Source organism: Melozone crissalis, unplaced genomic scaffold, assembly GCF_028551555.1.
Source record: "Melozone crissalis strain CALT ecotype California unplaced genomic scaffold, PUWL_Pcris_2 ptg000018l_1, whole genome shotgun sequence".
Classification (NCBI taxonomy): domain Eukaryota; kingdom Metazoa; phylum Chordata; class Aves; order Passeriformes; family Passerellidae; genus Melozone; species Melozone crissalis.
In genome coordinates, this window is record NW_026535796.1 from 7,500,544 (window position 1) to 7,522,500 (window position 21,957).

The window sequence follows — 21,957 nt, forward strand, 5'->3', positions numbered from 1 at the left end:
CTATTATTTTTTTTGAAATTTCCAAAAATCCCCAATCCCTTTCTTAAAATATATGCAAACATTTAAAATTTGATCTAGTGAGATACCTTTAATTTCTCCAAGGAGATCACTTGTGTTTAATTTTTCCATCTTCTCCTTCCAGTCTTTAGAAAGTAGCTTTTCCATACAGGATGAATCTATTTAAAAAAAAATAAAAAAAAAAGGAAAAAAAGAATAGAATTATGAAACATATTCTTACAGGAAAACAGGTGCCATCTTCAATTTAAGTACCAGTACCACCTTCATCTGCCAGTACCAGTCGAACTATAGCTTAGAAAGGAAAAGAACTTGCAGCCACACTGAGTTCTTATTTAACTGCATTTTAAATCCAAAGTAATTCCCCTGGGGTTAATGGAGTTACTATGGATTTAACAAGGGTCTAATTGAAAGAAAAACTTCGTTGAGGATTTATGCATGCTAACTGCCAATTTACATGCATAGATTGCCAATGTATATACGAATTCTGTCTTTTTCATTTGAGAATGATTGTACACTCGAAATTATACATGAAGATTTAGTAGCTTTTTTTGGAAATTTGGCACACAGTGACATCTGAAACCCATTTTTATACCCATGTCAATGCAAAAGTTATTCATATAATGTCTCCATGGAATTCATGAAAGCACTCTACACATTCGATGTTCACAGTATCAGAAATTTTCTCAGTAGGCTATAAACAACATGCAATGATTAGAAGATAGGATTTCATCATATCAACTTCAGAATGCATTTCAAGGTTTTGCCCCAGCCTGGGAGGCCTTCTGGAGGCAAAACTGTCACTGAAGTCATTACACTTTGGAGAAAGTAAAAGATTGGCCCTAGTAAGCTCCCTATGATCAGACCCTAATCCCACTACAAAATTTTATACTGAGCGTAACAGACTCCAATAAATTCTAAAGGTTTTTTTTTCATTCCCTAAATTAAACTAATTGGCTCTGATGTCTAAATTATAGATAACCTTGCAGATACCTAGAAAAGGTGATTTTTAAGATAGAAATTCTTATGAAGGGAGCCTACAGGAAAGATGGAGAGAGACTATTTACAAGAGAATATAGTGACAGCTCACGGGGGAATGGCTTCAAACTGAAAGAGAGTAGGTTTAGATTGGATATTAGGAGAAAATTGTTTACTGGGAGGGTGGTGAGGCACTGGCACAGGGTGCCCAGAGCAGCTGTGGCTGCCCCATCCCTGGCAGTGTCCAAGGCCAGGTTGGACGGAGCTCTGAGCAGCCTGGGGTAGTGGAAAGTGTCCCTGCCCATGGCAAAGGGTTGAAATAAATTGATCTTTAAGGTCCCTTCCAACCCAGGCCATTCTATGATTCTGTTGATGTGATGTGGGTTTTTATGACTTTTAAGAAGCACAATTCAGATTTCTAAACAATTATCAAGAAAACGTCACAAACAAATCAACACTCATTTGTCCTTCACAGTTAGTAACAATAAAATCTCTATTAAACTTTGTGTGCTTGCTTTCACCTGTAGGCAGACTCACCAACAATGTCTGTGCTAAACTCCTTGGAAACCCTTAGGGCCAGTTTGCAAAATATCAAAACTTACTTGTAATTCTCTTCCAAAAACAAAGTGTAGGAAAGGGCCTTCCTTGTAAGACCACGCATCACCCTGGGCAGTGCTGAGCACAGAGCTCCTTGGGGAACAGACACACAACTTCTCTTCCTAGAAACTCTCATAGCAAGGGGCCACTTGTTTGAGAGGGCCAATTTGCACAATGCTTTCTAAGTAGCTCATAATATTCCAAATTTTAATTGTTTTTGTACCGGTCCTACTCCAGTCACGAATTAACAGTGAGTTGTATGAGAAAGCAGAATTCAGTCTTCCACTAAATTACTGACCGATTAAGGTCAAATCACAGCTGAAATTCTCATTTCAGTAGTCCCAGCAGAAGCACTCACACATGTGAAAGCAAAAGCAAATTGCCCAGAATTAAGAATGGCAACACAGATCATATCATTGCAACGGGTAACAGTTTGTTCCTCTTCAGACGATTCCAAAAATACTCAGAGGGATGAGACATTCAAAGAGGTCACAAAAGGAGGAGTTAAAGATTTAGGGAGAAGTCTAAGGAAGGAAATAGTCATATGGCCAATCATACGTTAGGGTACAAGTCATTTCAGCCTAAAAATTCATTAGTATAACTCATTTGACATAAACAAACAAAAAAAAACCCCAAACAAAACAAAAACCGATTGAAAGCAAACCAAACTGTAACTACCAAGAGATCAAAGATCAGGTTTTAATTGCAACACATTTTCACCATGCAAGCCTCCATGGAAAGACAACACAGCTCATAAATATTTTTGAAGTAATATTTCAGCAGAAAAGCTAATTTATTTACTAATTATATCTTTCTATGAAAGAGACAAAATTAAGGAGCTGTAAGTTGCAATAGGCAGTGTTAAAATACTAGTTATATAACAACAATTTACTTTTAACAATAACAGGCACTTATTACTTTTATGAGTTCTGGCCTGATAATAGGAGAATCAAGAAATAACCATCAATTATCAATAGAACATTATAATTTGTCCTTTTTTGTGATATCATGATTAGTTAAAAAGAGGTTTCTGTGTTTCTCCCCTGCCAAAATTTCAGACCCCCTCATCCCTGAAAAAAAAAAGCTTTAGAATTTTATTTTTATGTTTTCTCTAAGTTACGTATTCTACTGCTTTTAACTAAGACGTTTCCTCAATTCACACAAAGAAAAAATATTTAAATGAAAAAGGAAAAAAAAAGAAAGAACTAGCATATTACTGAAATTTATAAAACACTTTCCTCAAAATTACTTGTTTTATTTTTTCTCTCACTGTTCCTAAGAACACCCAAGCTTATCTGTAGTGTTCTTATATTATGTAAGGACAAAAAATGTATTTCTAAAGACAGACTAGGAAAGAGCTAGATTGGAAAACAGGTCTATTTGTGTGCCTTTTTGATATAATCATATTGCTAGTTAGAATTTTTCTCTACAAATGACTAAAATTCCTTAAGAAAGAGTTCTTTTAACACCCCTATCTCATGCAAATTCTGTGTCCTGGATCTGACCACATAATTTATAGCTACTGTATTTTGCTCTTGAGAGGATTACAGAAATGATTACACAATGAGCCTTTTAATAAAATTTTTTACACTACTGTAAAAGTAGCGCTGTGAAAATCCCGTAAATTTTCAATTACCATATTTATTCTGCATAATTTTTCAATTTTAAAATAATGATATGGGGTTAAAGCCCTCTGGAGGTTCTCCACATTAGACCCAAAACTGAATATAAAGGCTAATACTTGAAAGGCATGACTCCCTTCAAGTTCTGTGTTCCGTGCTCACAAACACACATTTTGAAAAGATTTGGAATCAGAAAGGGATTTTTCTCCTTTCTGTACCGAAAAGTAATTTTTACAGACATATAAAATCTAAAGAGATATCTTCTGACATCAGTAAAATGTCTTCATCCATATTGATTCATTTTCTGATTTGATTCATTATAGAAACAAAACATCGTCTTGGAATCCAGCACTGAGCAGTGAAGGAAGGAGCCCGAATTCACATCTGCACTGCATCACTCTCCCTGCACTGCTTCAGCACCGTTCCAAAGCCTTGTGCATCCCGACATTTTCAAAATTCAGGGGTATTCTTGCTGAAGACAATTATAAAAGAAGCAATGAAAGAAATTAGCATTTATACATTTTTAGCTCTTCTCACTGACTTTATAAACCACAGTCAGGCTTATGCTGCGCAGTAGCATATTTTCTACTGGCACATGTAAGATCAAACTCGTGAAGTTGCGCTGGAGCAATTGATTCTATTAAAAAACACACAGCTTCTCTTCCTTTATATTCTTCCCCTGTGAACTAGGAAAAAAATTTCCTTCAAGGACAGCAAACAGGTTAAGTATAATTATGATGACTAAATTAAATCTTTGAGTATTATTTAATATCACGGTTTGTTACATACTTAGTTAGCAATTTTAATTGTAAACTAAAGGAGTTTAAAGTACTGTGAGAATCTTGTTAGACATGACAGTTTTGCAAAGGTGAATGAGAAGAGGATGTTAAAAGATATATATAATCGGGGGAGGGAAAAAAAGCTGAGGGGAAAAAGCCCTAGGTGTTGGATGAAAAGGATCTCTTCACAATGACAAAGCATCGATGAAAAGAATTAACATTTGTCCGTTGGGTAATCAATCAGTCATGGAATGGATGGAATCCAGCTCTTTGTTGCACGGCCGGTGATGAAGAGCCAGCGTGTTAGCTATCACAGCCAAGCTCTCAAGTTCTTCTGACTGAATGAAAGTCATCTTGTTTGAATCAGGGCTAGCTTTTGCCTCTTGTCTCATCCTTATTCTCCCCCCTTTTCAGCTCTGGGTTTTTTCCCTTTTAATTTCACTTTTGCATTCTTCAACAAGTTCCTCACCCCAGCCATACATGTATACTGTATGACCTGGCAGTGGCCTGCACCTATCCTCATTGATTTTAGAGGGTTGTTGCTTATTTTTTTCCCCCCTTTTAATTCACCAAAGTAGCCTCCTATTACTTTCTTTGAAATACGGATTAAAAAAAAAAAAAAAAGACGTTCATGCCATGTGTGAGTTTTTGTTTTTTTATGGTAAAGTCATACATAAAAGAAAACCTAAATGTGAGAGTGCAGCAGCAAAACTTCAAAGCACTGACTGTCAGACATTATTATTTCAAATCAGCTTTGACTTTTTGAGACTTAATAAAACACTATAGTACAGACTGGCATATTTATAACACCTATACCAGTGATCAACTGAACTGTCTTATTCTTTCTACTGTGCAGTGCCTTGTTATTTCTCTTATAATAAGCTTCCCTCAAAACATGTTGTAACAATACTGCAAACAGATAATTATTAATGATATGAGTTCTAAAACATGACTTGCTTTGCATACAATTCTTTTTGAATCCACACATTACTTTGTGACAGAAGACAAAAGCACATTGATTTATTAATAATGATTGCAAATGCACAGCAAGTTCATAAACAATACGGAAATATAATTCAATCAAAGGTATAGAGGTATAGGTGACATATTTCTACGTGCATCTGAATTGTTACATCTCAAGCAAAGAGGCACTGGGGAAGACAAGGGAGAGGATTTAGCAGAGAAATCAGGCATGCTGCAAGAGAAATTGCTCTAAAACATGATCAGATCCACAGTAGGAGGAGGAGGATAAAGTTATTTTCTTCATTTTAGAAGAATGATACTACAGAACTAAAGGCAACTTTGTCTCTATTTCAGGACTAAGTATGTATTATATCCTATTATAATTTAGTAGATATTGTTAAACATAATAATATTACATTTGAGCAGAGTTTGGGACTAAATATCAATTTGCCAGTTCCTTCATCTCTAGTGTTCTATATTCCCCAAGCTACTTTCATTACATTTTATTTGCCTTCAGCTCCATGGGAGAAAAGGTGTCCATTGGACCAGCCTTTGTCAAATGAGTTCACATGCCTCATTCAAGTCTGTATAAGAAAAACAGCACAAGTGGAATTAGCCTGTCAGCATCTATGAAATATTTGTTTGAGAATAAGTATTGTGTGGGGTTTTTTCTTTGAAAGAATGTTAAATAAGATTATGAACTCCTTGTGACAGACATTTGTGTGCATACTAGGCCTATTGCACTTGATTCCTTCTACAGAAGAGCTGCTTTTCCCCCAAAAAGCAACTAAGCTGCAAATTAACATTACAGTAACTACCATTTTTGGCCTGCTTCTTCTTGCACCTTTGCACATCTCATCCCATGCTTCAAGTGCAAATGTGTTTTTTTCAAGTGGGTGAAACTAAGGACATGACACCTAAAATACTAACAAAATACATCACAGGTCTAAAAGAGGAAGATTTGTTTCGATATTCTTCACAGAGTACTAAATCCTCTTCTGAGTTGAAAAAGCTAAATGAAACATTTCTGAATAATAGTCAAGCAGAATTTAGATTTACTCTAGTCAATCTTTGTTACTTACAATTAAACGAAAAAGCAGCTCCTTTGTTGCTATTATTAGATCCAGTCATTAAAATGGTGAAATATTCAGAAAACTGAGTATGTTTTTTAAAAATCTGTGATGAGCTTTAATATACCTGTGTTGAGATCTTTAGTTAACAGATCCCTCTCTGAGTGCATGGCAACAGCTTGCTTATATGTCTTTTGTGAGTTCACTGCCAATCAGACTTCCTTGAGGTAAAGAACCACCTAGTATAGAATGAAATCATAAAAATATTTCCTAATTTTCATGCTTCATGGTATGTATTTTAATATTATATGCAAACTCTAACATTTCATATCAAAGAGAAAAGCAAAAGGTTAATTTAATTCACTTTGAAAGAACATCATTTTATAATCTTCTAACAATTCAAAATTAAATTAAAGACTTCATGTTTTCATTCACTACTTGAAAAATAAAATGCAGTTTAACCATGACTATTAAAACTTAACTGCTGGATGGTATATCTATTCTGCTTTAATCCAAAGATGTAACGTTCGTGTAACACAACTAAAATAGATTTTTTTGTTGTTGTTGCCATAGTTCCTTTTTTTCTTCTTTCAAACACAAATTATCCTTTTCTATCTCAATAAACTTTAAATAAAAGAAAAGGACGCAGCAACAATACAAAGCTAATCAAAAATCAGCCTGAAGGCTTAACATCCATATTTGCAATACACTGCCACTGCCTCTTGCTCATAAGCAGCTTGGCTTCAATCTTGCTGTCAGTGGAGCAGCAGGTCAGGGGAATCTCATCTCATCCCTCTCAATTTCTGTGCCATTCTTGTACCATAATTAATTGCCATGGTCTAACAGAAAATTAAAATATAAGGCATTTTGACACTTTGTTAGCCAGCAGAGTGATCTCTTTGGCCAACTTCTCAAGAATTTCTCAATTTAATAAGCTCTCCAAATTCAAGTTCTTGAAAAGCAAAAAATACAATCACATCACAAAAATGAGCAACATGACATTTAGAACAGGAAAATATGCTAATTCCTTTTGCTTTTTTTATTGCAAACTGCAAATAAAATAAAGTCTTTCCTAAATTCTATATCTTGCTTGGGATGTTAAGGAAACAAATAATCCTGGCGAGTCACTCACTCCCTCCTCTCACATTGACTCTTTCCTATAGGAAGTTTAAAAAAAGTTTAAAAAAGGGGAGGGAAAAAAAAAAAAAAACCCAAAACCAACAAAATCCAACCAAACAAAAACAAAATAAGGCAAAGAACACTCCCTAAATACAATTACATGCAAAAGGCAGTCAGCTCACAGTGGATGTTTTTTTGCAAGAGCAATGATGGAAATGCAACTGAGATTTGCCTACCAAACACATCATTTTGTTTAGGACAGGGAACCAGGCAGATCTGCCAATTGCTGCACATTTTTTCATAGTGACAAGATTTCCACAATATGATAAAATTAGAACTGTAAGAGCTTGGAGAGGTCTCTTAACTTTTAATTAAAACTCTCCAAGATCACTAAAAATAATTAGGCATTAAAATGTTCTGGTTTTCCTCTGAATTCATTTGCACTACTTGAATGGTCTAGATCTTGCATGAAACAACAGACATTCTAAACAGAAACACTGGAATTTAGCTGGGGGTGATTTCCAGACCTGCTTTTTATGATGCAGCTAGTGGGAAAAACTGTGGAGTCTGAATTTCTCCCAATTCTGCCTAAAATGGTTTGTTTCATCAGGAATTCTCTAGTGCAAAGAAGTCTGCTCAGTGCAAAACTCCAGATAAAAAAGAAGTTTGAATTTCAGGGAAAGAACAGCCCTAGATACAGTCCTGACCTTTATTTTTATTTATTTATTATAAAGCAGGACCTTTAACCTTGCAAATGTTTTTGTTCTCTTAAAATAACTCATACAATGCTATATGCCATACTATTTTTAGAAAAGCAACAAGAGAAAGCATGCTTTTCCCATACAGCAGGGCACTGATATAAACATCAACACAGATGCTCTGTGAGAGAGAGCTGGACTTCTCAAGCACTTGATCATTAAGGAATGCACCAACTGTTTTAGATAATCTCGTGCCAGCTCCAGTTCTGCTCCACACTCCCCTTTGGGAGTGGCAAATCTTGTCCTGCTCCTAATTTTTCATTTTACTCACTCCTCCATTTTTTTTTTTTTTTCCTTTTCCCCCTAGAAGAGAGGGAAAAAGGCATTGTGTGCCAAGCAAGGCAAGACTAGAATCACTTCCCCAAACAGAGCAAAACTTTCAGACAATTAACCCTCCCCTCTTCTTTCAGATAAATTACTAAGTATAAAATGCAATCTGTTTCCTTTGTTTACTCAATATGAACAATTTGTAAATGACTCAAGGATGAAATTCAGAAAATGTTGTGCTAAATTAGAACCATTATAAACATGCTAATGACTGCTCAACTAAAACATGCAGGATCAGTGTGAAGAAATATATTTAGTTCCTGTGGAATACAGTTGTATTGCCTCAGAACTATTTGGTCACTTAATTGTATATGATTACTTCAGGAAAATGTTAATTTCATGAACACTGCACTAGACAATACACTCCGTATGTCAAAAGAAGCTTTCTCAAGTGTCGGTGTAATTGCTTGGATGCAATGTTTTGGCATATTAGTACAAGAGAAATATCTTTTAAGTCTTTTAAAATTACATGTACATTTCATTCCTCCACTTAAAATCTCCAGTCCATGATAAGCTATATTTTACTGTTAGATTGGCTGTATTCACTGAAGTTATTCCCTTATTTGCATCACAATGATAGCATACAGTATATAACATGTATTCACCTATTCTCTAAGTATCTGTACATCTATTTACTTCCCAAGTGAACATATAATATTGGCAAGAGAAATTCACTTTAGGCTTTAATCAACAGGGATTGACAGGAACAGGGGAGAACCATGTGCTTGCAATCCCTGCTAAAAAGACTGCATAAATTGATAGGAAAAAGGAGAAAGAAAATAAGAGTATCATTCTCTTGCTATGTGCATCCTAGCAAAGTAATTAAATTGATAAGACTTGCAATATTTGTTATTTTTTGAAAGGAGAAAGTCATGCTAATGGAAGCAGATCTCAATTTTCGTTAGTTTCTTTGCTTCCACATCCTCACATCTTTCTTTTTTGAACAGCTCTAGATTTTCTCTCTTTTTTCCCCCCACCCAGTGGAAAAGAACAGACTGAGACAATATCTTAGCTAGAACTCACCAGCATAGCTCCATCACAGCCTACTTAGTCTTCAATAAAATTGAAATTTATCCCAATATTTAGCCTAATTATTCTTTTTCATAATCTCATACCTCTGTACCTTGTTACAGCCTTTTTATAACCCTAAACAATTCACTCTCATCTTTGGCATCCACTCTTCTCAAACACTTCTGAATTGAAGTGACATTCTTCTCATTATTACTCAAATAAATATTAAGAGTGCAATATCCAAATGTTTCTTTGTTAAACTGCTCTGGAAAAAATCATGTACCATATGCTTTTTGGACATGGGGCATCCCTCTTTTAAAAATTAATTTCCCTAGCAGCTCAAGAAGTTGCAGATGGAATGCCAGCCTGTGTCCAGCCATGTACTAAACTCAGACACTCTACTAAGGAGAGAGGGGTAGATTTTCTTTTCTCTTAACATTGCCCAACTCTTCGTGCACCAAGCTGAAGCAGGCTGAGGGTCCCATCTCAACTCAAGAAATTCTCTGGTAGTACAAATATACATTTATGTTATTGTTCTTTCTCCTATCAAGTGCAATGTCAACTAAGTATTGTACCTTTTAACAGGGTAGAAGTTCTATAAAATTAATGTGAAAATAGTAGGCAAAGTTTTGAGGACTAAAAACACCTTAAACAAAAGGTAGTACAAAAAAGCAAAAGTGTGGAGGCTCCTTCACACCAGGTTAGTTTCAGAGTACTGAGGGAATGGGAGTGAGGGGACTTCCTGAAAAGCAAGGAAAATCAGTTTCTATTAAACTGATTAATGTTCCTTGCAAAATTTGTGACACCAGATGACTTATGAACAAAACCTGAATGATTCAAAAGACCTCTATTTTGTTCCCCCAAATCATGTTCTACTCATTACCCTAATAATGCAGTTATAAACATCTGTTTAATTATTTGAAGGCTTCTTAATATTGTGCATAAAAATCTTAACTCAGCTCGTACATAAAATATTCTGAAATTAAAACAATTGTATAACAAAAAGAATTTTTCATGAAAAATCCTTAAGCATTTTTGTATGCAAAAGTATAATACAAAGCATGCAAAATAATATGCTCTTGATTTGAAATTACTTCAAACAGGGATGCAGAGGAACGAAAACAATAGCTAGAATCTCCTCTCTATTTGCCATTTCTGAGGGTCTCTATGGCACATGATGCAGTCTTTTCCAGGACACTAAAATATACTGACAAAATCAGTTCTGTAGCCCCTTTTTTACTACTAAAATTTTGACTTAAACAAATTATTATATCCTATATAAGCATAAATACAGATCAAGCAAGAATTTCCTGAGCTAATGCCAACAAACAGAGCTTTAAAAGGTTTACAAATCTCACAAGCACCAGTTCCTGCCATAGACTTAAAGAATCATTTAGGCTGGAAAAGATCTCTAAGATCATGGAGTTCAAGCATTAATCTAGTACTGCCAAGGATATATATTTCTGGAATAATAGCTGTGAAAAGATTTTAGAAAAGAAGGCACTAATATCTTCAAGAATAATATTCTCGCATTTTCATTTCCCTATATACATAGAGGAGAAAATTAACCATCATTTTTATTCCTATAAAAGAACGTTATTAATTTTTTAAAGTCAAGTAATGGAAAGATATGGAAATCTTAGAATTAACGTTCCCCAGGAAATCCTAATTCAGCCCCTGTGTACATTATGATGTATTCTTTAAATACTTTTTTAAATGTACACAATTTTTGTATGCTATTCTTGCTATATTCAGCATATGGGATAATCCCAGATGAAAGCAGAAAGTGGAACTGCAGAGCAAATGAGGCTGCTGCCCATGCAGTCATTGGCTGTGTGTCATTGCAAAAGTTCAAAGAAACCAAATGAATGAGGGAGAGAACTGCAAAAGGAGAAATGATGGGTCGCAGTTGCATTTTCTGGGAGCTCAATTTAAAAAAACTTGGGGCTTTATTTGAGGAACTGCTGAACATTCACAGCTGCAGCTGTGCCAATGTAAAGTAAATGTAAAGATTGAGGCTATAATATATATAACTATATATAAACTGCTGCACAAAGTTAGGTCCCCTGGAAAAGAATCAGGGCCTAAGCACCTCAAGCTGAACAACCAAGAAATCAATGACATTTTTAAAGTTGTATTCTTGGTCTCACACCTGTGAAGTTGGCATCCTGACTACATTTTCTTCCTCCTAACAAAGATTTTGAAAAGATATGTTGTTTGTAGCACATTTACTGAGTATTCTAGGGGAAAAAAAAACCAAAAAAACCCTACTGTAACCAATTGTGTAATACCCATGTCTTCTGAGCACAGCTTGAATAATAAGCAATTAATAGACACCAAAACTTCAGGTCGACCAGTAAGAACATAACAAGTTATTGGATATTTTCACATTCATGGAGGATCATCCTCTTAGTGAACTGGATTAATTAGAATTCTTCTTCAGGAAAAAACTATTACTTATTCACATAAGAAAATTATACTTTTCTACATAGAAACAAAAATTAGTTTCAATTTAATATGTTTTAAGTTTTGGTGGGCAGCTGAAGAAAGCTTTCACCAATTATGCAGACACAGTGCAAAATTAAAGATTTGAAACCTGTTTAAACCTGTGGTTATACACAGACTTCTATAAATTAGATTTAGTAGCCAGGTTTGGAAACAGCACCAATTTGAAGAGTTTACTGATCACTTCAAGTTAAACACAGAGTGAACATGAAATAGTTCCAGCACACTGGACTTCAGCAAATAAAAGCACTAATGATAATAAAGCAGTGCATGTTGCACCCTGTCCTGGTGCAGCAAAACAGAATAACCCCCTTTTGCTCTCCCAACACAGCAAATCTTGACACCCCCATGTATAAATATTCCCTGACAGATTTCTGTAAGGTCCCCTCTTTGCTTAGAGCAAGCATTGTCACACTTCTCTGCACTAATTGACACAGTTCCACAGCAGAAAACAATTTTTGTCCCCAAAGAAGAAGCAACAAATTAAACACCATAAACATCTTCCCAAAATATATAACATGGTAATACAATAAATATCAGAGTGGAGAAAATTGGGGTCATTTATAACCATTGGAGAGATTGAATAATACTTAATAATCCACTACACAAAAGGGAAAAACTTATCCAGTGCAATTAAATCTTCACAGCTACATAGAAGGGAAACTACAGTCAAGTTCACAATACCTATATCAAGCTATTTTTAATTACAATTGTGCTCCATAACATTCTTTCTTTTCTTCACTACAAACAAGAACCAGTCCATGGAGCTGAGTTATGCCACAACCTTCACTAAAAGTTATATTGAATGTAAAAAAAGATAATTTACACAATTTCTGTATTAAACATTTAGTCTTCTTGCTTTTGTTGATTTAATCCAGACTCTAGAGTTACAAGGAGTTTAAATTTATGAGGTGAATTTTAGCTGCATAACTCCCCAGAAAATTTAAGCATGCATGAAATTCTACACAGCTATTTTGAAATTGTAGATTAATGTTGGTTTATTATATCCTCTTTACTCAAATGCAAAAGAATCTAACACAGACTTAGTTGTTTAGATGTTTTGTTGGGTTCTCTTCATATTTAGGACCAGCAGAAAATTCCATGTTATCAGAACAAAAGATTATTCAGTTATAAGTTCTGGTTCATGATCTTAGATGTATTTATTCAAAAAAACAAGACAGGCAGGAAACATCCTTCTTTGAATGCTAAATGACGTAGTATATTGAAAAAATCATTATATTCACAGCATCTTCAGAGCAGGAAGGGACTCCGACCATGGAGTCCAGCTCCTGGCCCTGCACAGGACACCCCGGCAGTCACACCCTGTGCCTGAGAGCATTGTCCAAAACGTTTTTGAGCTCTGCCAGGCTGGTGCTGTCAGCACTGCCCTGGGGAGCTTTCTAGTGCCCAAACACCCTCAGGGTGAAGAACCTTTCCTGATACCCAACCTGAACCTCCCCTGACACAACTTCAGGCCATTCCCTTGGCTCCTGTCACTGGTCACCACAGAGAAGAGATCAATGTCTGCCCCTCCTCGTCCCTCATGAGGAAGCTGCAGATTGTAATGAGGTCTAATATTGCCTGTTACTATGAAGCCAAAGGCAGAAGTTTGATGCCAGGTTCTCCACGTGGTAAAAGTTTGGTCCACCTAATTTGTGTTTACAGACATTAAATCCAGCTCAATCTCTTACTACCTGGTTCCATTTTCACTGTCTTTACTCCACATGAAAATTATCTCACTGTGGTTTTTATCTTGATGTTACTTACAAGACTTAATGCATTTAGAGAACTGTACAATCTTTTTTGTCAAGTAAACACTTCTCTAATCTCCAGGCTGCCAACCTGCCTGAACTCTCCTCCTGCATTTGCCCTCACACTATTAATATAATCATGAGCACTAGGAAGGCAGAATCTCAAACATTGCAAGTTACACGTCTCTGGTTCCTTAAGCTTTTTTTAAACACTTATTTATGGGCAAGGTATAATTTACACCACCTTATGTATGGCTGGGCAGGTGGCACACAGTGACTGCTGCTCCTTATATCAATATCTAACGTCAATGTCAGCGGTGCCCACTTTTCCACACCAATCAGATTTTCACCTGTTCTCTCTTATTATAAGATTTGACTGAGAGCTCTCTGTGGCAAAGACTGTTGTTTGGTTTTACTACTGCTAATATATTTCCTAAGAGAAGTCCCTGGAAAAAAATTATAATGAAACAACTTAATTTTTTCCAGTAAACTCAGGGACTCCTCAGAGCTCAATGCTCTAAGCTGCATGAGAAAAACTCAGGCTTTTTTGTTCTTTTTTCCTTTCAGAGCTATATATGTTATATAACTTACTATCTGAAGGGATCTGCTCAGCCTAAGCCAGAGGTTGATGAACACCAAACCTTGACCTGCACAAAGACATAAAGGATTCATGCAGAGGCATAGCTTTTCCCAAGGCAAAGTGGATACTTTGGTCCCAGGTCCCACAGATGCTAGCACAGTCCATGAACACTGAAAGTCACACAGATTTTTTTATTTTTTTTATTCTATTGTCATATTGCTCAAGTTTCTTGAGAAACTCAAAAACTCTTCAATTCTAGGTATGTGCCAAAAATCTTGTATTTAAGAACAACAATTCCTCTCTGTGAGCTATCCCACATCCAGATATTCTCCGGAATTGTCCAAAAGCCTTTTAGCTGACAGGAAGTAAACAGTTTCCTTCTTCAGCAAAATGTAACTCCCTAATGAGTTTATTAGCCTATAAACCATGGTGTAAATGTGAACTTTGATACAAAGACAATAACATCTCCTTTCCACTGTAAACTCTTAAGTGGACCTCCTCAGTACCTAAGACTACTGGAAATTAGCCCTAGAACACCTGTTAAAGAATTGAAATTGCCACATTCTGTTACTTTTCTGCAGTTATTTACAAAAATTAGTATTAAATTTGCTCATTTGTTTTCATTACTTTTTTTCCCTCTTTTTACACTAGTGAAGTAATTTCAAAATATGGATACTGACAGAGATGCAGGCCCTAATATTGGAACCTTATGTTTTATTAAAGAGTTGATCAAAGAATAACAACAAATACTGGCAGCAAAAGTACTGAAAAATCAGGATAATTGTTTGCTGTAATGGCATGTAGGAATTACCATGTTGGATCAGGCTGTTCAACAATTCCTTTATAACAATGGCAGCTTTTCCCAAGTCTAGATGAAAAATTTTAATACCATCAGCATGTTTCACCTCTACTCAAAACTGCTCTTTTTCCTTTGAAAAAGCTTCCATAACTTTATACCAGAAACAAGAAGAACCAGTAGTTGAGCAAAAGGGTCAGTAAAGTTTGGTCAGTAAAGTTTAGTCAGTAAAGAGAAAACCACAAAAAATACTTTGAAACCACTAATTTTTCACCCAAAAAGATACGTTTTCTACCTGGACAGATACACACATTCTTTTCTTTGCTCAATTCTTTATTTTTCAACCACTGCTTCTACAGCCTCCTGTTCCTTACTTAGCACATGGAGTCACGGAATCACAGAATGTCAAGGGATTGGAATGACCCTTACAGATCATCTAGTTCTAATGCCCCTGCCACAGGCAGGGACATCTCAAACTGGACCAGGCTACTCAGAGCCTTATCCAACCTGACTTTGAACACTGCCAGGACTGGAGCATCCTCAACTAACCCAGGGCAACCTGTTTCAGTGATTAACCACCTTCACAGTAAAGAATATTTTCCTAATATCTAATCTAAACTCCCCTCTTTCAGTTGGTTCCCATTCCCATTGTCCTATCACTACTTTTCCTGAATAAGTGTCCCTCTTCCCTGTAACTCCTTCAGACTGGAAGGTTGCCATGAGGCCTTCACCAAACCTTCTCTTCTCCAGGCTCAGCACTCCCAACTTTCTCAGCCTGACTTCACAGGAGAGGTGCTCCAGTCCTCTTACCAACTTCATGACTCTCCTCTGGACTTGGTCCAACAGTTCCATGCCTTCTTATCTTAGGGACACCAGAGCACTATGCAGTGTTCCAGGTAGGGGTCATCCTAGTCTTAAAGCCCTTAAAGCCCTGTTTTGCTGGTGTTCTGGTTTCAATTCCCAGTATCACCAGCAAAGTTACCCATAAGATCTGCCCAAATTAGGCAATTCATATCAGCTACTTAATCTAGTACATATATCAGAAAACGACACTGAGCAAACCAGCACCAATTAGATGCTGTAACAATTTTCCAGGGCCAAGGAGCCAAGTGCAAGGTCCTATACTTGACCTTCTCCATGTCTTGTTGCTCAGAGGCTGTGACTTCGACAGCACCATATTGCAAAAAATCTGGATCAAATCTGGCAGAGAAAGGGATCATTTATAAGTCCTCTGTGGGTACATTCTGTCTTTGGGGTGTGGCTGAAACTCCCATTGACACTAACATGAGCTACACAGTCCTACTGATGAGTGAATTATACCCCTAACAGAAAAGTGGTTTTTTGCTCGATGGATTTGCTTTGATGAACTTGTTGGCTACTGCACAGTCATGTGTATATATTTAAGTATTTCTCTGTGTGTGTGCATTTGTACATCTCTGTAGTGATGATGTCAGTTTGACTAAAAACGCAGATAAAGCATTTCTTCAGCCAAAATGGGCCAAAGCTAATTTTCCCCATATAAACTTTGGGTTGGCCCTTATTTATCAAAACCAGAAAAAGTTTGACAGAAAAGGCGATCCAAGTTGGTTATCCCAACAAAAAAAAATAGAAGTTAGGGCCTTTCTTAAGACTCGCTTTATAGGAACCGTATGCACAACTTTCACTTTCTAGAAAGTGGTTTTCTCTTGAACACACATCAGAACCATTCATCATCTCCTAATTGCAAGTTGTCAGTCAGAGCCGCACCCTTCACGCAGTGGCAGGCCGCCAGCACATCTGTCAGAAGCACTCACAAGCTTCCGTGTATTATTGTAATCCCCTACAAAAGGAACAAACCCATTCATCCTGTCCACATTTTCCAAATCAGATGACAACTGTAAACCCTGAGCCTGGAAAAATAATAGCACTTACCCTAAAAATGCCACACTTGGCAGGTGACCGCAAGTTAAAGACCAGGGAGCAAATTTAAAATAATTCTAATCTCCACATCTAAGACAAAAGTTGTAGGGAACTGGGTTCTTCATGGAAGAGGAAAGCTGGATTCTGTGCATACAACAAAATGGTCTCTAATAGTGAAACAGGCTGTGGGGTTAAATTATTGTACCCAATCTGCAAACATTCCCTTATTGCACTCTGGACTTTATTAGGAGAACTATAACCTCCTTCTTTACTGTCTCCATTCTCTTTTTGGTTTCTTCTGTTTTTCCCTTTCCCTTGCCTAGAATCATCTAGTCTTTCGTCCAGCACATTCTCTTTTCTCCTGTACCTCTTGAAAGATGCTTTCTGCTCAGACAGGCTCCACAGGTAACACCTCAGGGACAGTCTGGATTTGGTGAATGTAAGGACTAGGGCCACTGGGTACAAAGCAGGCAAGATTCTCCTCTCAGAAATGATGTTAAAGACTTTCATGAAGAATTAAACAGCTTTCAGTGAATTAAATACTATTTTACATAGGGCTTCAAAAGCTTATTTGCAGAGTAAATGCATATGAGAGCCACAAATACATTGGAGAATGGAGTAATAAGTTTTACCTCGGTACCTTCACTAACTCTTTTGCATTCTCTCTCTGGAGAAGTCTGACAGCAGTGCTCACCAGCACAGAATGAAACACATGCCATTCCCTCTGAGACAACAGTGCAGACACATCAGCCCAGCAAGGCCTTCAGAGCAGCTCTGCCTCAGCCAGTGAGGCTGCAGACAGAGTCTAACACTTCCCTCTAACCAGACAGATCTTTGTACGTGCTCAGATGCAGAACTGAAGCTACAAGACTTCTCTGAGCCTATTTCCAATCCTTTACCCCAGGAACATTAAAGGAGCAGGAGCAGAGAAGCAATGTGCATCATCAGCCACATCATCAGTGGGGCCAGTGTACAGCAATGGGGCATTTTTATCAGCCCTTGACACAGGCAGAATGCATACTAGATATACATACACATATATATGTATATAAAAAGAAGCATTTCTGAAAGTATTCAAAAGATTTATGATGGCTGACCTGCTACAAAATTTATTTCCAAGAGAAAGGATTACTCCAGAGTGACACAGCCAGGAGTAAATGATACCATCTCAGCACACAAAGGGGGATAAATATTGTAACAAATCAGCTCTCAGCTGTGCTGCACACCTATAGTCACACAGCATTGTTGTTCAAGCAAGAGTTAAGGAAAATACAGCAATTCTCCAACTATCTCCAAAGAATCCCTCTGTACCGTAGAACTGCTCTGCTGGATGGTCACACAGACTGGTTTAGCTGGTTCACCCCAATAGTCTGAAGGTGGAATGCAGGAATAAAGGAGCTGATCACCCCACTCATGCAAAACATGATGGTTTCAACAACACTGGTGGGTGAATAAAAATCAACCCTTCGATTCTTTCATGACTCAGCTTCTCAGATAGAAAGATGATCTTTTATCTCATAAAACTACTGAAGAATTTAATTCTCTTGTGAAATGGTAATATAAGCAGTTTTAGCACAATAATATCTTTTTCAATTGCACTATCTTTTACATATTTTCAAAGTTTACTTGACATTTTTTCAGAATTATGGCATATTCAGTAATTCTTATTTTTTTTCCTGAATGAAGACCAAATTTCACTAACTCTGAAAGAAATTAATTTTGGACTTGAGGCATCATAAGGTAATATCTGCTGTAAACAGTCTAAGTCAAGATAAATGAATGCTTTCACGTTATAAATATATACGTGATATAAACATACACAAATATAAGTACAACATATGGTCAACTAGAAATAAATAAAACTGAAAACACTTTACAACGGCATGGCAAGTATCCAAACTAAATTTCAGGTAGCAGATGGCATGAATAGGATACATGTGAGAAACAGGCAATTTCAATTATCTTTGAATAGTTCATAAACAGGAAAATTTGGCAAAGCACAATTAAAAAAAAATTTACTTGAAAAATAACATTGCGTAATAGAGATAAGTGAATTGAAAACACAACAATGCAAAGTTGTTAAGCTCATTCTAACCATAATTTCATAATGAGTATTAAATGATTACATGTGACAGAAAAGAGCTGCCCCAAATATCCATGGAAAATGTTATAATTAATTATTCCAATTGGGGCTCAGAATTTCCTTTCAGTTATTATTATCATCCAAAAGTAGCCAAAAGGTCTTGCTCATCAAATCCCTTCCTAGCTTTTGTGCAATCTGCAGATTAAAAAAAAGACTGAGTAAAATCTGAATCTCAAAATTTCTTCAAACAGTTATTCAAACAAACTTTGATGGGGTTTACTCATCAGAAGTTACATTTGCCCACATGTCATAAAAAAATTGCATTCTTTTAAGCTTGACAGTGAAAAAGATGGAAAAAAATTATGTTTGGAAACCAAGTAAGAATCTGAGGGCACAAAAGAGCTTGCTCTCTTTTTAACTTATTTTTTTGAGAAATCAAAAGAGCCAAGCAGATCTCTGAAATACCAAAATTTGATAATCAGGTTAATTTCCTAAATATTTCATTGAGGTACTTATAATTGTTGTGAATAGTCAGCCAGGCAAGTCACTTAGGAATTAATTCAGCAGATATTGTACTTTTGCCTTCATACTCTCCCCTCCCTCATCCTCCTTTCCACATAAGAAATGTGTCATACAGAAAAATCTATTAGTTCAAATCCCTGAAGTTATTCATATATCTAAATGTGATTTAAGTGCCTAATTGCCATTTGTGTAATTGGGAGTTGGATAGCTAAACAATAGTTTGGGTGCCTGTATTCCACTGAGATGTAAGCTTTTCTGTTAATGAAAGTCCCAGCATTATCTCTAAGAAAAAATAGTAAGAGTCCTCAACCATTCCATTCTTAATTTAGAGACAAAACAACTAAAAGGGGGAAAAGGTTCTGCTGGCATAAATACAGACAGAAAAAAGTGTAATTTTCACTGAAATATATATATATATATATATATATATATATATATATATATATATATAATTTATCAGGTTAGCTGTTAATAGACAAGGTAAGTACCTCCAAAAACCAGGAAAAAAAAAGGGAAAAAAAAGGAAGAGTTCATTGACCCCCTGCAATTCCAGAAACATTTAGCAAGAATTGGAGAAGCTGTATCCAATTCAAATGATACGTATTTCTCTTTTTTCATGCTAATAAAGAGAATTTGATTCCTGTTAAAAGGGAAGGTTTTTCAGAAGGCTTTATCAATAGCACCTTCAGGCTGGCATTATAGAGGCACAGCAAAATCAACAAATGCTTCTGAGCATCTCAATAACCAAGGTCTGGGTCTTTGGAAGAATGACTAGTCTGCTGTTTCATAACTGTCATTTGAAAAATGGAAAAATAATGTTTAATGACAGCTGGGTTTTACTGCCCAGATGAATTGGAATATGCAGAACCTCAGTATTTTATGTACATTGAATGCTTATGTAACTTATTTATACATCTGTGGGCTTACAGCTAGAAACAGATATGTACACAATTGCAGCATTTAAAAAATGGACAGCAGCTTTGGGAACAGTGCTTGAATCAAATTGCATCTCATTTTCAAAGCTGATGGGCCCAGTAGTTTTGGAAGCTGAAGTTTTAAGTGCTGAGCATACCTCAGAAATCAGCCCCACTGTGTTACAAGCTGGGCACCTAAAGTCAGTAACCACAACTGATCATTGGGCCACTGGAAAGTATGGTCAGAGTGTACACAACTACACGACTCTGAGCTGAATATCACCCCCAACAGGAAAAGGGATGTTATATAATACCTCTCAGACGAAGCAATACAGGAGTCACCAGCTGCAAATACGTTTTGAGAATTCACATCCTCCCTGGAGGGAGTCAGCTGCTTCTATTGGAGACCATAACCCTTTCTCACCGTACCTCTGACAGCCCTACCATGGCTCCTTCCACCACAGCTCACAAAACCCATGCTGTACCTCCTATCTTGGAAGCCTGGAACACACCAAAAGCTAATAAGGAGTTGTCAGAAGTGTCAGTAGTCACTCCATAGATTAGGAGCCCCGGTCATGCAGGGATCTCTTGGGCCCGTGAGTCCTGCCCTCAGTAAGTGCAGGTAACCGTACAATAATCAGCAGCAAATCTGCAAAGCTCACCAAGCTCCAGGTGGCTACTCACTTCAAAATGAACATGGTTCTGCTTTCAGAGTGGCTATAAGCACAGGGGTTCAGCAGACTCTCATTTTTCTTTCCCTTTTCTTGCCCACTAACAGTCCTGCAAAACAGCAGCTACAACTTTTCCATGGCTCGGAGCGCAGGAGATTGCCTGGCTTCATAAAAGAAATATCCTGCAATGAGACTATTCCTCACTCTCTCTGTAATAAGAAACCAAAAATTACAAAACTTTCTAAAATTTAGAAGTGCATCAGAAAATTTAAACTTAATTCTTAATACAAATTAAATGAATCCTAGCGGCCCAACTATCAGTTTCAAACCAGTAAATCAGTGTGCTTAATGTCAGCAACCAATAAAGCAGAAACATATGCTCTGCTTCACTAATGGCATAGAGAACATTCCCTGATTGCCTTCTGGTTGGAGCCAAATATTTGTTGGCTAAAACAAGATTTATTTTAGAAACATTAATTTTCTATAGCATGCAAACTGATTCATTTTCCACTAAAATCTGTGAGATTACTTTTAGTTTTCAAAGACTTCCATAATGGCTGCTACACAAGACCTATCAAATGATATTTCTTAGCCCATAACAGTCATCTATAGTTTCTCCTGGCTAAGAAACCTTCCCACAGTATATTATAGTACAATATGTGAGCTACTGTGTTTGAAGTTACAGCTTATTTTATCAAGCCATTGGTGCTCTCTACAGCTGGTAAGTGGTGCTTTCACTTGAAACAAATGGATCAATGTTTTCTTTGATTTTGTGTTCTCTTTGTTTGAAAAAAATACTAGATGCTAAGGCAACAAAACATCAAATATTTAATATATAACTGTTGAAATACACACACACATTGTATATCACATCAAACAGGATACTAGAACTATGTGACAGCTGCTGAGCTTCCATTTTTCTCATGCATTTACACCAAGAAGTAAGGTTTTCCAGAAAGTTCAACTCTCTTTCAAGCACTCCAAAAATGTGAAGAAT

General features: G+C 36.5%; 1 protein-coding gene across 7 annotated transcripts in view; it reads right to left on the reverse strand.

Annotated features, from left to right (window-relative positions):
- The window catches only part of SOX6 (SRY-box transcription factor 6), a 370,323-nt gene that overhangs the window by 171,493 nt on the left and 176,873 nt on the right, over window positions 1–21,957 (reverse strand). For all 7 annotated transcript variants that reach the window (XM_054275398.1, XM_054275401.1, XM_054275399.1 and 4 more), the window contains exon 5: window positions 87–176. In XM_054275398.1, the coding sequence (XP_054131373.1) occupies window positions 87–176 (90 nt within the window). The remainder of the gene's footprint in view (window positions 1–86; window positions 177–21,957) is intronic.